The sequence below is a fragment of the Zea mays genome, chromosome 9 (genome assembly GCF_902167145.1).
Source record: "Zea mays cultivar B73 chromosome 9, Zm-B73-REFERENCE-NAM-5.0, whole genome shotgun sequence".
In the NCBI taxonomy this organism is placed as follows: Eukaryota; Viridiplantae; Streptophyta; class Magnoliopsida; order Poales; family Poaceae; genus Zea; species Zea mays.
The window spans coordinates 11,425,186-11,441,638 of NC_050104.1; the positions used below are offsets into that span (position 1 = coordinate 11,425,186).

Genomic DNA, 16,453 nt, shown 5'->3' on the forward strand with positions numbered 1-16,453 from the left:
GCTCAGATAGTTGCTGCCTCTCTACGGAGTTCTTACCTCTGGGAATCCATGTGCCACCTAAAGCTTTTTCAAAACATGAGGGCATAGAGCGACCCATGGTTTGTAGAATATTTGTTGCACGTCGGTGGTGGAACTGAGGAAGCGAACAACGATGGTGATGTTCGTCTTCCAGATGAGGTATGTGTGCCATATACTGGTAATGACCGCGACCTTGATAGACTGATAGATGACATTTACCCCAATCTAAATGAAAACATGTCTAACACAAGCAACATCACTTCAAGAGCAATATTGTCTACACGGAATGACTGGGTGGATATGATAAATATGAGGATGATTGATCGTTTCCAAGGGGAGCAGATGATGTACCATAGTTTTGACACCGCGGTGGATGATCCTAATAACTATTACCCATCAGAGTTTCTAAACACGCTGACTCCTAATGGACTACCCCCGCACGTTCTGAAGCTCAAAGTTGGATGCCCAATCATGTTGCTTAGGAATATAGACCCTGCTAATGGACTTTGCAATGGCACGAGGTTGGTGGTTCGTGGTTTCCAAAAAAACAGTATTGATGCTGAAATTGTCCTTGGCCAACATGCTGGAATGCGAATTTTCTTGCCTCGTATACCCCTGTGCCCCTCTGATGATGAGATGTTCCCTTTCCAGTTTAAAAGGAAGCAGTTTCCGATAAGACTAAGTTTTGCCATGACAGTTAACAAGGCCTAGGGCCAGACGATTCCTAATGTTGGTGTGTACTTGCCGGAACCAGTGTTCTCTCATGGTCAACTTTATGTTGCTCTATCAAGGGCCACCGCTCGATCGAAAGTGAAGATACTTGCCATTCCAGTCCACGATGAGAAGAAGAAGAAGAAGGGGGTTGAAAGGAACTCAGCGATAAATGGCGCAACATACACAAAGAATATCGTTTATAAGGAGGTCCTTACGCCGTAACTGACATTGATGAATGAATGGCAATTAACAACTTGTAATGCACTTAATTATTTTGGTTTTTAGGTGAAGATGTATTTTTGCCTTTTATTTCTCTATTTTGGCTCCTTTTTAGCTTCCAATTGTTTAGTGGTCATTTGGTTGATACAACAAAGAAAGCAGATGAGCATTGAATAGATGTTATTGATATTGAATAGACACATTCGAATTTGAAAATGCACATTTGAATTTGAAATGATCTGACAAGCAAGTTGTGATTTCCATCTATCTTAATGATCACCTAAATAACATATTATAAATCTCAGACTGAATTACATCTTCCTTTTCTCCCCAGTTTCCAGGTGTAACCTTGAGCTATTGTTACGGTCGGGAACATTTATAGGCGCTCGTAACAGGGGCTAATTAGGCAAAAGGAGGGGTATTTGGGATCAATCAGGAAGGTCTGGTTCAGCAATAAACAAGCAATTACAGCCAATCCCATTTTCACCTCCTTTCTCTGTTATCTCATCTCCCTGCTATCTACCTTGCCACCATCCACCACGGGCAGGAAACCGGTGGCCAGCGAGCTCCCACAGCTACATCCTCAGGGACGTGACAGCTGTACTATGATGCTACATCACGGACAGACTATTCGAAGTTAAACAACCACCTTGGTCCGCCTTTGTTTTTATTTCAAGTACATGCCATCAGTGGAACAAAGAAAGTTTTGAAGGGGAAAAATATTCATAATGGTCTACTACTGTACCACATGATGTAGTTTTATAGATTGTGAACTGAAATAGTACTAATTATTATGCCACTAAACCTATAGATTGTTTATTAAGAAATAGAAAAACTTGCAGCATTTGAATCTCATAATATATGGGTGCCATGCAAAATGAAATAGGAGTGTTTACCTCCGATGTGGTTTTGCCAATGGTGATATCTCAACTGGGTAGTCAAGGACAAATGTTGGTTGTACAATAGTGTAGATTCAACAAATGTTTCAAAAACCTGGTATAAGATGTAAAACTTTTAAATGAGATTCATGACAACGTGAAAATTAACTAAAATAATCATGTTTCAATCAACTGAAGGAAACGTAGAACGTGATATATAATATACTAAGGTACAATAATATCTCGCAGTTCAAAATTTTGAGTAGATAGTACAAAATTACTGGACTTTCAATGCAATAGATCCGACTAAGACATAAAATAGAGTTAAATTCAAGCAAGAATTTTCCTTGGCTGTCCATATAACGAAGGGTGGTTATCTCCCTCTCAAGAACCAATGGCTATCTCCCTCTCAAGAACCAATGGCTAGAATCCTTGTAATTTTTTGTGTTGTTTCTTTGCTTTCCTGTTTCCTAATATTGTACTATGAACCCAGGGAACTTTTTGTCTGTTCCTAATAATAGAGCAGGAAAGGGAATCTCTGTCCTTTGTTTTTCTCAGCTATGTCTTTGTTTCTTTTCCAATTTTTATTTTGGTCTGTCATTTTGGATCACTGCAGAGGGGGTAAAAAACATTATTTGCATCCATGTGGAAATGCTTGTGCATTGCACTGAGAAAGAATGATGTGGAATTTTTTCAGTTTTACTTAAATGCTGAAAACCTGAAACCTTCGAGTGATTATTTGCTTCATGTTGTAGTATGGTTGTTGGCCTGTTGCTGCCCATGTCCATTGGCGTATCACGTATGGCTGTTTGCTTTGTTGAAAGCCTGAACCTGAAGCCATGTCCATGGGCGTGTAGTTATTATATATATGAAGGTTGATCGGTTCCTATAGCTCTGGACGATTAGGATGTCCGATTGACCGATCAGAGCCCGGTTAATCGGGCTGGTCGCCGACAAATCATGATTAGTCAGCTGATCGCCCCTCTGGCGATCAGGAGCGATCAGCCAATCTGAAAACATTGGTTTGAGCCTAGGAAGCTGCAACTCTATAATACAGGTCTCGAGCAGCCCAAAATGCATAGAACTGGGATTCACAGTTTGAATGAAAGTGACAGAGTTCACAACAAAGCTATATATAATTAGAAAAACCAAAGCAACCTATAATTTGGGACAGGGAGTGGTAGTAGTAAAAAAACTAAAAAAATATATGTAGAAGGCACATACTCTCTGGCCATGGCAACTAAGAAAATCTCCTGCATGGTCTGCTTTCAAGTGAGATAGAGCAGACTTGAGTATAGAAACAACAGTCAACAGATATGGTTTAGCACTTGGAAACACAACATGACTAAAGCTGCTCCTCACAGGTAAAAAAAAGGCCTTCCCAGATGTAAACAGCTTCATAGGCTATCTCCAACAGATCTCCTATTATATCCTCTATCTTATCACCTATTTCAAACTTCTCTCCGTAAACAGTATTAAACATTGTCATCTATAATACTGTTTCCCCTAATTTACAAGCTCTACTGGAGACAGTCTAAGAAGCTTTAACTGCTAGAGTAGTTATGCAGTGATGCTAAAGGTTAAGAGAAGGGCATACAATTGTTATATCTTCATTTCTCGTTGTTCAGTTTCTATAATCTTGAGAGCAGATTGAGGAGTGCTGCACCGGTCGTCCAGTCACATATATGTCAGAACAAAATATACAAACAAATAATACCATATTCTCAGGTTTCTCTTGTATAACATAAAACAAGCATGCCCCATTTTTACAAAGTTGGAACCATATATGAATACTCTGCCAACCAGAGTAAAGAGAACTCAGTAATAGTACATGCAATTTGAGTTCAAGAAAACAACCTATTATATAAATAAACAGCAAAGCACAACTAACTTGGAGCAGCATTATTCTTCAACTTCCTTCTTTATTTCTTCCATGAGTTCATCAGCTATGCTTCCTGTGAAGCAAAAGTGTTCATAATATTGTCAGTAAGCAAGTTATAAGTCAAATGAACAAATCATTTCCATTGTCATGGCATAATAAAGATTGTCTTAGCATGGGGAATGTGCCGCCTTCAGCCTGAATTTGGTACCCAGACATGCGCTAGGATCTAGAAGAAACAACTATTCAGGAAATGAAATGTATGGCTGAAACCTTTGTGGTTCAAACCTGCGTGGACGGGCAATTTACCATACAACAAGTCAAATCAGATGCAGTGTGTGCAGTACTGCAGTAACTATTACTACTTCAACATGTAGTCCTTTAGCTTTTCTTCTGTCTACATGGTTTGCTGCTCCAGTTCCTATGTTTAGAAGATCTCTGAAGTAAGAGGAAGAAAAAAGGTAAAACTTACTAATTATGTTATTGGCAGCACCGCAACCTGTCCTGAGGATGCATATGCCATAATTAGATGATGCTCCAGTTCCTATCTTTAGAAGATCTCTGAAGTAAGAGGAAGAAAAAAGGTAAAACTTACTAATTATGTTATTGGCAGCACCGCAACCTGTCCTGAGGATGCATATGCCATAATTAGATGATGCTCCAGTTCCTATCTTTAGAAGATCTCTGAAGTAAGAGGAAGAAAAAAGGTAAAACTTACTAATTATGTTATTGGCAGCACCGCAACCTGTCCTGAGGATGCATATGCCATAATTAGATGATGCACAAATGTTTATTAACATGCCAATGGGTGAATATAGTGACAAAAGACCAGACTACATAAGGGTTTGGACACATGAGCTTAGCACATGCATGCCAGAAAAGGCTGAGAGAGAATGGGGCTGCGTGATTAGGAAATGGCCAAATGCACGTGAAGCATGGGATGCTGTTGCATGTGGGCTGCTATAGACATTTTTCACATGGTTTTTAGTTATTTGTTTGACTAAAGGAACCTCAGAGGCTCATATCAGCAAATATAGGCAATTGTTTTTCTGTCCCTAGATGGAAGTGCAACTGTAATTTTGCCCCTCAAAATTCGACTTTGTGATTTCGGGCCTCTTTTTTTGAAAACGAAAAAACAAGTCTGTCCCTGCTTCAGTTAGATGACAGTAACGGTGTGAAATAGGACATACAAAGACAAACTTACCCTTCAGTCGTAATTGTGATTTTATCCCTGCTTTTTCAAAGGAGGGGCAGAATCACAATTACGACCGAAGGGTTAATTTGTCTTTGTATGTCCTATTTCACACCATTACTGTGCGTGCGTTGCAACGGGGACCTATAATATCACGATAATTATGTATTCATAGGTTTATGCCCGTGCGGTGCTATGAGTAAACACATGGAATCGTTATCTATGTGGTACCGCAAATCAAACAAAGTATAAACCTATTTTCTCTCTTGTTATTTTGTTTGTTTCAATGCAATAATATTGATGAGCAACATCTTTTTTGGATCTACCATTTAGCGCAAGCAAACAAGATCTTTGTTTGCTGCTATCTCTTTTTTCTAAACTCCAAGTTACATGTTTGCTGCTATCTTTTTTTTCTAAACTCCAAGTTACATGTTTGCTGCTAAATTCTGAGACCTTTAAATTGATAGTGACTTTGTTTGTTGCTAAATTCTGATACCTCTAAATTCAGTCATAATAATACAACAATATATTGTTCATATTATTTTAGCATTTTTATAAGGAGCAATGTTGTATCTTTGCAATAATGCCATGATATACATCCTATAAGATCAATGGCATCGGGTATACTTAATCAAAATAGGATGGTGGCAGGCCTGTGTCCCTTTCCTCCGTAAGTTTATACAAGTTCACTTGTCACATCTATATGAATGAAGAACTTAAGCTAAAGTTCGTGTTTTATTTAGTTTCGTGCTATTTGACGATGTACTTTATATACTTAAAATACTTTTGTCAATAAAATTATGTTTGACACTTTCAATCTGATGGGTACAGACCAAATCACAATGGATATAGTGGTGGAGGAAGGAAATGCCGATGTTGGCAATACTGCTGAACCATCGTATGAGGTTGTGGCTAGAAGTGGTTGTTCAGCACAATTGTCAACTAATGACACTAATGAACATGAATTGGGTAAGTGCTATTATCAATTACAAAAAAACTAAGGTCTGCATATTAAATATTTTTTGACACTTAATTTTTCTCTTGTGCGCCATAGATATAGAGAGCGAGGATAGTAAGGTCAGTGTTGGTAATGCTACAAAACAATCACACGATGTTGTGGGAGTAGGCATTAACTGTATTTTCAATCATGTAAAAGTGTCAACTGAAGCCGATCTTGGGACACAACCGGGTAGGCTCTCTTATCTACACTCCTAAATGTAAATATTGTCTTATGAGTACTCCTAAAAATGCTTTTGTCAAGAGATTTATGTTTCATTCACTCCTCATACAGATGTGATACACCTGACATCTTTGGATGTTCCAAATGAATCAAGTCAAATAAGTTTTGATGCGGATATGGTAGAGCAGAACAAACAAGATGCTTTGGACACACTTATTAGAATATCACAACATAAGAAACCAAAGAAATTGAATGTAGCTCGAGTTGTCTCTGAAGGTAATTTTTTGTTCTTGCCTTATTGCATCTTATTGGTTTTCGCATATATCATTTGCTTATTAAGTATAATATTTTTCATTGTATAGATTATAAGTGCACCCCAGAAGATGTTCAGCTTATTGAATACATTAAAACATTACCGGGGAAACAAGTTGTGGTGGACATCGACAGCGCATGGTTAAATAGAAATGATATGGAATGTCTTTTTCATGGTGACATCCAAGTGTCTAGCGAAGTAAGTACATCTGTATGTCCATATTATATACAGTAATATAATATAAAGTATATATATTTATAATTATCATATTATACAGTATGGTATACATATTTAAAGCTAGCATGTATATTTGATCTGTTAATTGTATTCTTTTGGTGTACAGGCCCTCAGTGCATATATACATTGTATTAGGGATGAAGAGCATTTACTTCATAGAGAAGGTGGAAAGGTCTTCTTGGAGAACACATTCATTTCCAGTCTGCTTAAGCGTGATGGCGACCCTAAGGTGCTCTTAAATTGTAAGGAAGACACAATTGAAAAAAGGGTGGACAACTATTTACAGTCTGACATGGTTGACCTAAAACTCATCTCATTTTTAATATATGTAATATGTAATATATTGGTGCACAATACTTACAAATTAATGTTAATGTATGTTCTATGAAGGTGTTCATTCCAATGAATATAAAAAAATTTCACTGGTACCTGGCAGTTCTGAATGCAAAAAAATGAGGTACATGTACTCGATTCTATGGGACAACAAATAACGGATCGCCGAGACCTTTATACTATAGTGAGTAATCATTTCTTTTATATTATGATTATTTCATCATTACTGTAAGGAAAATGGACCCCGGGCCTTTTGGCTAATTGAGTTTTGGTGTTTGATGAACAACACAATCCGTGAACTAATAAGGTTTCTAGTGTTTGTGTTTGTAGTTCACAGGATGCGAAGAGGATTGGACCAAGGCAATGAGGATGCAACACCTCAAATGAAGACATAAAAAGATGCATAGAAGTCCAAGACTCAAGAACAAAAGAAGCCCATAGAAATCAGCAAAGAAACCTGAGAAGAGGGCTGTCAGCCAGCGCCTGGTGGCGCACCGGACAGTGCACAGTACCTGTCCGGTGTGCACCGGACTGTCCGGTGGGACAACCGGACGGTCTGCGCAGAGAGGCCGCAGGCAGGCGCTCTCGGGCTGTAGCACCGGACTGTCCGGTGTGCACCGGACTGTCCGGTGTGCCAACGGGCAGACGGCAACGGTCGAATCCAACGGTCGGATCCAACGGTCGACTGCTACAGACGCCAACGGTCGGCTGACATAGGCGCACCGGACATCTACTGTTCAGTGTCCGGTGGTGCACCGGACTGTCCGGTGCACCCGACGACAGAAAGCTGCTGCTTTCTGTCCAACGGCTAGTTGAGGGTGTGGAGGCTATAAATAACACCCCAACCGACCATTCTCAAGTGTGAGAGCCCAAGCAACATTCCAATACACATAGTGCATATTTCCAAGTGCTCAAACACCCAAGTGCTTAATAGAATCACTCGGTGATTAGCGTAGGTGCTTTGCGAAGTGCTTAGGTTAGTTAGACCGCTTTAGCGCTTGCTCTAGGTGAATCCTAGTTAGTTGAGTGAGTTTAGATAAACCTCACAACCCCTCGGCTCTTGCGCGAGCCGTTGTAATTGTACCGAGTGGGGCGAGAGTCTTGCGAGACCGTGACAACCGTGTTTGTGTCGTGGCCGCCACCGTGTACCGGAGGGAACGAGGCCCGCGGCGTTTCGGCCGGAAGCTCGATAGTGGAGACGGCGGGGAGCGTCCGAGAGGAGCCGGAAGCGGAGCACCACTTGCGCGTGGAGAAGGCCCGCGGCTCTCTACGGAGTTACTCGACCGAGGTGCTTGGCCCTCGCGTGGGCTTCCCTTTGCGTAGGGGCACCAACGAGGATTAGTCGGGACCTTGCGCGGTTCCGGATACCTCGGTAAAAATACCGGCGTCATCCACGAGAGTTTGCTTCTCTACTTAGCTCTTTACATTCCGCATTTATATTAAGCATTTAAGTTTCAATCTTGTTGTCATACTTATTTAGTGTAGATTGAAACTTAGCCTTTGCGGTAGAGATAGCAACACTTAGACAAAACCTAGTTTGCACATTCTAGTTTTGATTCTTGCATAGGTTTTGCTCTAGGGATTTAATTGTGGCCAAGTTTAGTAAAAGTTTTAGAAGTCCTAATTCACCCCCCCCCTCTTAGGCGTCACCCATTTCCTTTCAATTGGTATCAGAGCCCGGTTTGGCTCATTTGAAACGTTTTAGCTTCACCGCTAAAAGAGCCGACGCTTTTTAGAGGAAGGGATGGATACCCATAGGCCACCACACTTCGACGGCACTAATTTCCCATATTATAGTGCTAGAATGGCTTGCTACCTAGAGGCCGTTGATCTAGGTGTTTGGAGAGTCACTCGTGACGGGATGAAACCCCTCAAGAATCCCGAGAAACCCACCACGAGTGAGGAAAAAGAAATTCATTTAAATGCTAGAGCCAAAAATTGCTTGTATGAATCTCTTAGCATGGATATTTTCAATCAAGTATTTACTCTGAAAACTGCTAATGAGATTTGGCTAAAATTGCATGAGCTCCATGACGGCACATCCAATGTCCGTGAGCAAAAACATTGCCTAGTCTTAAATGAGTATAATTCTTTTGCTATGAAAAATGATGAGCTTGTTAGAGACATGTATTCTCGTTTGAATCTAATAATCAATGAGCTCAACTCTATTGGCATTAATAAGCTAGGTGATGCGGACATTGTGAGGAAGATTATCTCCCTGCTACCACAACAAAAATATGGGAGCATCATCACCATCCTTCACAACATGGAGGACTTGAGCAACATGACCCCGACCATTGTGATTGGGAAAATCGCGGCCTTTGAGATGTCGCGAAAAATGAGTCGGGGAGAGGAGCCAACTTCCTCAAGACCATATGCTTTTGCATGTGATGAAAGGAAGGGCAAAAAGAAGGCTCCCACTCCAAGTTCCTCAAGTGAAGAAGAGGAAGAAGAAGAAAGTGATGATGATGAAGATAATCAACCATGCACATCATCCTCCGAGGACGAAGAAACGATCCGACGCGTCGGAAAGGTAATGGGGATGATCCGCAAGATTAATCTAATGGGTGTGCCCCTGCAGGTCGAGGATCTTCTCTTTAACATTGACAGGAAAAAGCAAAGGAAGAGAGGATGCTTCGCATGTGGGGAGAAGGGCCACTTCAGGGACAACTGTCCAAATATGGCCAAACCCAAAAAGGAGAGGAGCAAAGGCAAGGCGCTAACAAGTGTTAGAACGTGGGATGATTCTTCAAGTGAAGATGAACCTCCAAGGACGCGCAGCCACCGGTCCTCGTCACGATCATCACGGTCATCACACAAATGCCTTATGGCAAGAGGTAACAAAAGCACTCCATCCTCTAGTGATGAAAGTAGTAGTGATGATGAAGGTGAGGGAAAAGCCTCTCTAGATGAGCTTGCGGAAGCCGTAGAATTTTTCCAGGATGTTTGCACTAAGCAAAAAGCTCAACTTAAAACTTTGAAAAATAAGTTGGTTAGCTCTCAAAATGATTACAAAGGTTTGCTAGAAAAATTTGAAACTTTTGCAAACTTAAATAGTGAGCTATCAACTAAACTTGAGCTATTAGAATCTAGTGCTCCATCCACTGCTACCGATAATAGCCTTATTAAAAAGAATGAAAAACTTAAGGCTAAGTTAGCTAGCTCCCAAGAAGCTATTGAAAATTTGCTGGAGAAAATGGAAATTCTTAGCATACACAATAATGAGCTAACTACTAAGCTAGAAAACATTGGTAGCACCCCAGCAGCATCTTTAGTTGAAATTCCTGAAATTATTAAGAAAGATGCTTCTACTTCCTGCTTTGACTTAATTGATGATTCTAACCCCTGCAACCAAGTTGTTGTTGAGAATATTGTTGTAGAGACATGCTCTGATGAGGTTGCAAAGGAAAATGAACAATTAAAGCAAGAAGTGGCTCGTCTTGGCAAGGCTTTGTATGACAAGAAAGGCAAAGCCAAACAAATCCGACCTCCACAGGATAACACCACTGCGGGAGTGAACAAGCCTGTAGAGGGAGAAACTGTGATTTGTAGGCTATGCCACAAGGAAGGCCACAAGTCTTTCCAATGCAAGGCGATGACCGGGGATAAACAAAGGCAAAAGCTCAAGCAAAAGCCAACAAGCAAAATCTCCAGCACCTACATCAAAAAGGTGAACAAAAAGGATGCTACACCATATTTGATCAAGAAGAAAAAGAATGGAAAGGTGATAGCAATCAAGGCCAACAAGCAAGCCAACAAAGGAAAGGGGGCCAAACGCATCTGGGTGCCAAAAGAGATAATTTCAACCATGAAAAGCACCAAGAAGGTTTGGATCCCGAAAGGGAAGTGAGTGGACCAAAGGTCATCGGGAAATTTGGAGACTTGGCTAAATTGGGATGTATATCATGGGATACATCATATTGGATCAAGTTCATTGCCAAGTGGGTTAGTGAAAATTTTGGACCCAAATTTCCCACCCATGACTAAGGTAACTAGTTTTATTGTATTCCTTGTTTTTACAATTGGTATCTATTTATCTTTTATCTAGTTTACCTTTCTTGCCTAGTATTACATTTGTTATGTACTTTTGTTCAAAATCATGCATACTAGGTAAATCATATGGTAGGATTGCTTGCTTTTATATCATATACTTAAGCAAACCTACATGGCTTAAAATGTTTCTTTAAGCACGGCACATAGCTTTTATATCACTCCATAGTAAATGATGCATCAATTGAAAATTTTGATTTCTACAAGTTGTATCATTTAACTTATATGTGCCAAAGTTAGGATTATGGATAATTTGCCCCGCTTGATATCAAATCAAAGTGCATGTCTCCTACAAGTAATCAAAACTTGTATGCACACCTTTAGGGGGAGGTTACTCTATAATCTAACACTTTGAGACTGACACCTTTTCAAGTCTATTTCATGTAATAGTCTCATTGTAAGGAAAATGAAGTCCCCTGAGAAAGACAACAATCTTCCACTGCAAAATCTCCAAGAACTCTCATGTCTCTCAAGCTCGCCATTGATCTTCAATTGGTATCTTTTGAGACTACTTTCAGTATCATTTACATGTCTTCTCCAATATTTGATTAGACTATATTTCATATCATATGCTTCCATGTTGCTAAAAATGCATAAGTAGTTAACTCATATTCTGTTACCTATGCATAAGGGAAGTCAGTCTTTTCAAATCATGTCTTGCACCTCTAATTCTCACATGCTTTTTCCTAAGTAGAGGATCTCTGTCAGGGGGAGTATTTCTTCATCTCTAAAGGGGGAGAAAAACTCTTTCCAAAGGAGAATACTCATTTAGGAGAAATAATCTTTTGAGGAACTCCTACTCATGGTATCTTTCATGATCTACAAGTGGTATCCTTCATGGCTTAATTTAATATACTTCTAGTAATATCATTTGTTGAGGGCAAGATTTTATTTACCTCCTACATGCTTTTAATGTCTTCCTTTTCGGTGGTTGATGCCAAAGGGGGAGAAGTTTAGGGGCCAAAGCAATGAAAACTATATCAAACACCAAACACCACCAATTTAAAATTTTATATCTACAAATGACTTTTCAAGTGGTTTTGGTTATTTGGTCCAAAAATAGGAAGTAAGTGAATTATGGAGTTAGGGGGAGGCTTAAGTCCATAATGTCACATTGTGGGGACAATCATGCATCTAGCAAGTAGATTGCACTTTTTAATTCAAATACCTGTATTATTTGCTTGCTTTGGTTGTGTTGTCATCAATCACCAAAAAGGGGGAGATTGTAAGGAAAATGGACCCCGGGCCTTTTGGCTAATTGAGTTTTGGTGTTTGATGAACAACACAATCCGTGAACTAATAAGGTTTCTAGTGTTTGTGTTTGTAGTTCACAGGATGCGAAGAGGATTGGACCAAGGCAATGAGGATGCAACACCTCAAATGAAGACATAAAAAGATGCATAGAAGTCCAAGACTCAAGAACAAAAGAAGCCCATAGAAATCAGCAAAGAAACCTGAGAAGAGGGCTGTCAGCCAGCGCCTGGTGGCGCACCGGACAGTGCACAGTACCTGTCCGGTGTGCACCGGACTGTCCGGTGGGACAACCGGACGGTCTGCGCAGAGAGGCCGCAGGCAGGCGCTTTCGGGCTGTAGCACCGGACTGTCCGGTGTGCACCGGACTGTCCGGTGTGCCAACGGGCAGACGGCAACGGTCGAATCCAACGGTCGGATCCAACGGTCGACTGCTACAGACGCCAACGGTCGGCTGACATAGGCGCACCGGACATCTACTGTTCAGTGTCCGGTGGTGCACCGGACTGTCCGGTGCACCCGACGACAGAAAGCTGCTGCTTTCTGTCCAACGGCTAGTTGAGGGTGTGGAGGCTATAAATAACACCCCAACCGGCCATTCTCAAGTGTGAGAGCCCAAGCAACATTCCAATACACATAGTGCATATTTCCAAGTGCTCAAACACCCAAGTGCTTAATAGAATCACTCGGTGATTAGCGTAGGTGCTTTGCGAAGTGCTTAGGTTAGTTAGACCGCTTTAGCGCTTGCTCTAGGTGAATCCTAGTTAGTTGAGTGAGTTTAGATAAACCTCACAACCCCTCGGCTCTTGCGCGAGCCGTTGTAATTGTACCGAGTGGGGCGAGAGTCTTGCGAGACCGTGACAACCGTGTTTGTGTCGTGGCCGCCACCGTGTACCGGAGGGAACGAGGCCCGCGGCGTTTCGGCCGGAAGCTCGATAGTGGAGACGGCGGGGAGCGTCCGAGAGGAGCCGGAAGCGGAGCACCACTTGCGCGTGGAGAAGGCCCGCGGCTCTCTACGGAGTTACTCGACCGAGGTGCTTGGCCCTCGCGTGGGCTTCCCTTTGCGTAGGGGCACCAACGAGGATTAGTCGGGACCTTGCGCGGTTCCGGATACCTCGGTAAAAATACCGGCGTCATCCACGAGAGTTTGCTTCTCTACTTAGCTCTTTACATTCCGCATTTATATTAAGCATTTAAGTTTCAATCTTGTTGTCATACTTATTTAGTGTAGATTGAAACTTAGCCTTTGCGGTAGAGATAGCAACACTTAGACAAAACCTAGTTTGCACATTCTAGTTTTGATTCTTGCATAGGTTTTGCTCTAGGGATTTAATTGTGGCCAAGTTTAGTAAAAGTTTTAGAAGTCCTAATTCACCCCCCCCCCTCTTAGGCGTCACCCATTTCCTTTCAATTACATTATTTGTTATCTATAAATCTTGATATGTTTTATATATACACATAGTTAAAAGGTATAGAAAGACAGATTAAACTTGCAGCAGAACAAAAAGAGCTTTACCAAGGCAAGTGGTCGAACCTTGATGTTGCATCATGGCCAGTTATAGAGAAGATCACAACACAAATGCAAACCGATGGGTAAAATTCATGTGACCACAACTCTACAAAATTGGTTACATTTATTTTCATATATACATAGAAACTCACCTGATCTGTTAAATTTCATATTAGGGTATCTTGCGGGCTATGGATGATAAACTATATGGAATACTGGACAGGATCCTCCCTATCTGATAACATAACTCAGGTAGAGGACATATATTTATTTATAGGAACAATGTTTCTTTTGTTCTAATTTATATACTTGCAGGATGATATAACAATGTTTAGGTTTAAGCTACCTGCAATATTATGGGACTCGAGATTAAATATAAAGAAAAGACATCAAAATCTTGAGCACAATGTGGATGAAGATGGAGAGTTCAAGTGATGTTCAAATAATCGATACTCCATGTGAGTTATCTAAATCGTCAAATACATCACATCAGATTGAACCATATATATCTTCATATGTTTTGCCTGCTAAAGTAACATCAACAAACACGCAAGAACTGATGTTTGTATTATGCACATATATCATGGGGATAGACAACGACAAATATTTAAAGTAAGTTAATTCTCATTTAATATAGTATATGCATGGTAAATATTCAACACATATGTTCTTGCTTTAACTATAAAAACAAATGTTCATTGAATAGGAAACATTGGATTCAGAGCACTAAACCTTATCCAATTTCGTTAAGTCTTCAAAAACTTAAAGATATATTGGATGTAAATAAGTCGATGGATACCGATTGTTTTAACATGGCTGTTCGAATGATCGTATGCAATGATGCCTTGTTCTTGTTGGAAGACAAATACCACTACATGGATCTACAGTTTTGTGTAAGTTCAAGTAATTAGTCTTTATTCATATAAGTGTGTTCATTATATTATTATTTTACTAACAAAAAGTAGTCCATAACTAAATTTGGTCGAGACCCTCGCCTTCGTGCAAAGCCAGATATCAACATGTTGGCAAAATTATTAGAATGTTGGCCTGACATGGAGTACGATGTTTCAGATTGCAAACAAGTAAGCTATACTCTTCATCATTTTTGTAATCTTGTCTTTTCTCTTACTTGAACTATTTTTTTAACTTGCAGATTCTATTGCCCTTTTCTTTCATGGGTCACTTCACCTTATATGTACTTAACATGGACACTAGAAGCATCTATATAATGGACCCAATGCCTATACCATCATGGTTTAAGGGTGATCATCCTAGCATGCATTATATCCATAATATACATTATATTGCCAACAATATGAATGCTGCCATGGAATTGGCCAATCCTACATGGAAAGACGATATTTATATGTGGCGTCGTTTAGTACCAACATGGGTTCCAAGAACATTAAACTGGTAATTTTTTTAACCCGAACAACTTATTAATTTTGTCTACATATATGTAACAACGTATTATTTTTATTTGTAGGGATTTATCTGGCTTTCTTGTTATCAACTTTATGCACGATTGGAATGGTATAAGGTTACCCTGCATTTGCACTGTGAGTACCCTATTTGTTCTAATACTTTGTCAATATTGTTCTTCTATAATTGATTATTAATCGAGTTCAATGATATGTAATAATGAATGTGCAGAATGGGAATGACCTGAGGACCAAATTCTTAGTAGAATTATTGAAGTACAAGGACAATGAATCCAAAGACAACATTCCAGAAGAAATACAAGAAATTATTAGGCACATTAGATAGATATGATTTTATTTGTAATGATACTCAACTTATTATCCTAATTAATTTTATTGCATTTTAGGTTCGTAGTATCGTTAGGAACATTTGCCAACATATATTTTAGTTATATGTTGCAAATATGAAGGCAGTTCAGATTTCTGTACTTTCAACGATGCATTGGTGTTTTAGAAGATTCAGCTTATCCTACTGTAGTACTGTGCTTAAAAGACTCCTATGGGTTTCCATCTTTTTATTGGAAACGAAGTACCATACTATTGTACTGTACAGTGACTTACAGGTATGGAGGGATAGGGCTCATAGCACCTTCTAGCTTCGTGAGTCAAATTTGAAGACTGGTAAAATCATTTTAAGCCTTTTGAAATAACATACCATGTGTTTTTATTCTTTAAAGCTTTCATGTGATAATGTTTCCTCCAAGTTATTGCAATCATTATCAATTCTCATCTTGGTGTTGAACATTAACAGTATCTTTATCATCTGTGTTTTTCTCAGCACTGTAGTCTGTCACCACTGCCAGCATATGAGCCTGCATTTGATTGGGAGAATGAGAGGTCTTTGATATTTGGCCAAAGGGTGCCAGAAAGTATACCAGCAATAAGCAACAGGTTGCTTCAGCCCATATACTAAACCAATGCATCCATCATTTCTCTCTCCCCACCCCTTCTTCTGGTGATCAATGCTTATTAATTAATCCCGTTTTGAATTGTTTTGTACTGATTACAGTGGCTTGAAGATAACTGTCAAGGTACTATCTTTGTCATTCCAAGCTGGATTAGTTGGTGAGCAAAACTAGAATATTTTGTGATTACTTCTTAACTTCTTTACTGTAATTTATCTCATTTACACTCAACTGCACAATCTTAACTTTCTGTTTTCATGATCTATCATGTGTGTTTAGAACCTTTCTGATAC

At 39.9% G+C, this 16,453-nt stretch overlaps 1 protein-coding gene and 2 long non-coding RNA genes across 3 annotated transcripts; 2 read left to right on the plus strand and 1 right to left on the minus strand.

Moving 5' to 3' along the window:
• Positions 1-1,179: 1,179 nt before the first annotated feature.
• Positions 1,180-4,133, minus strand: LOC109939364 (uncharacterized). The gene is made up of 5 exons (XR_002265000.2): positions 3,997-4,133; positions 3,721-3,784; positions 3,427-3,624; positions 1,848-1,944; positions 1,180-1,562 (listed from the first exon to the last, which is right to left on the minus strand). It is a non-coding gene; the product is annotated as an uncharacterized lncRNA (long non-coding RNA).
• A 10,907-nt stretch (positions 4,134-15,040) lies between these two features.
• Positions 15,041-15,601, plus strand: LOC103637918 (uncharacterized). The gene is made up of 3 exons (XM_008660929.4): positions 15,041-15,187; positions 15,261-15,333; positions 15,428-15,601. Exons 1-3 carry the CDS (start codon positions 15,051-15,053, stop codon positions 15,539-15,541), a joined length of 324 nt encoding a protein of 107 aa, XP_008659151.1. The 5' UTR covers positions 15,041-15,050; the 3' UTR covers positions 15,542-15,601.
• A 431-nt stretch (positions 15,602-16,032) lies between these two features.
• Positions 16,033-16,451, plus strand: LOC103637919 (uncharacterized). Its single transcript, XR_558464.2, has 3 exons — positions 16,033-16,146; positions 16,265-16,320; positions 16,440-16,451. It is a non-coding gene; the product is annotated as an uncharacterized lncRNA (long non-coding RNA).
• The last annotated feature ends 2 nt before the right edge of the window (positions 16,452-16,453 follow it).

Coding starts and splice junctions, on each gene's coding strand:
- LOC103637918 (XM_008660929.4), top strand. CDS start 15,051: ATGCATTATATCCATAATATACATTATATTGCCAACAATATGAATGCT. Junction 15,188..15,260: donor GTTCCAAGAACATTAAACTG/GTAATTTTTTTA, acceptor TTTTATTTGTAG/GGATTTATCTGGCTTTCTTG. Junction 15,334..15,427: donor GGTTACCCTGCATTTGCACT/GTGAGTACCCTA, acceptor ATGAATGTGCAG/AATGGGAATGACCTGAGGAC.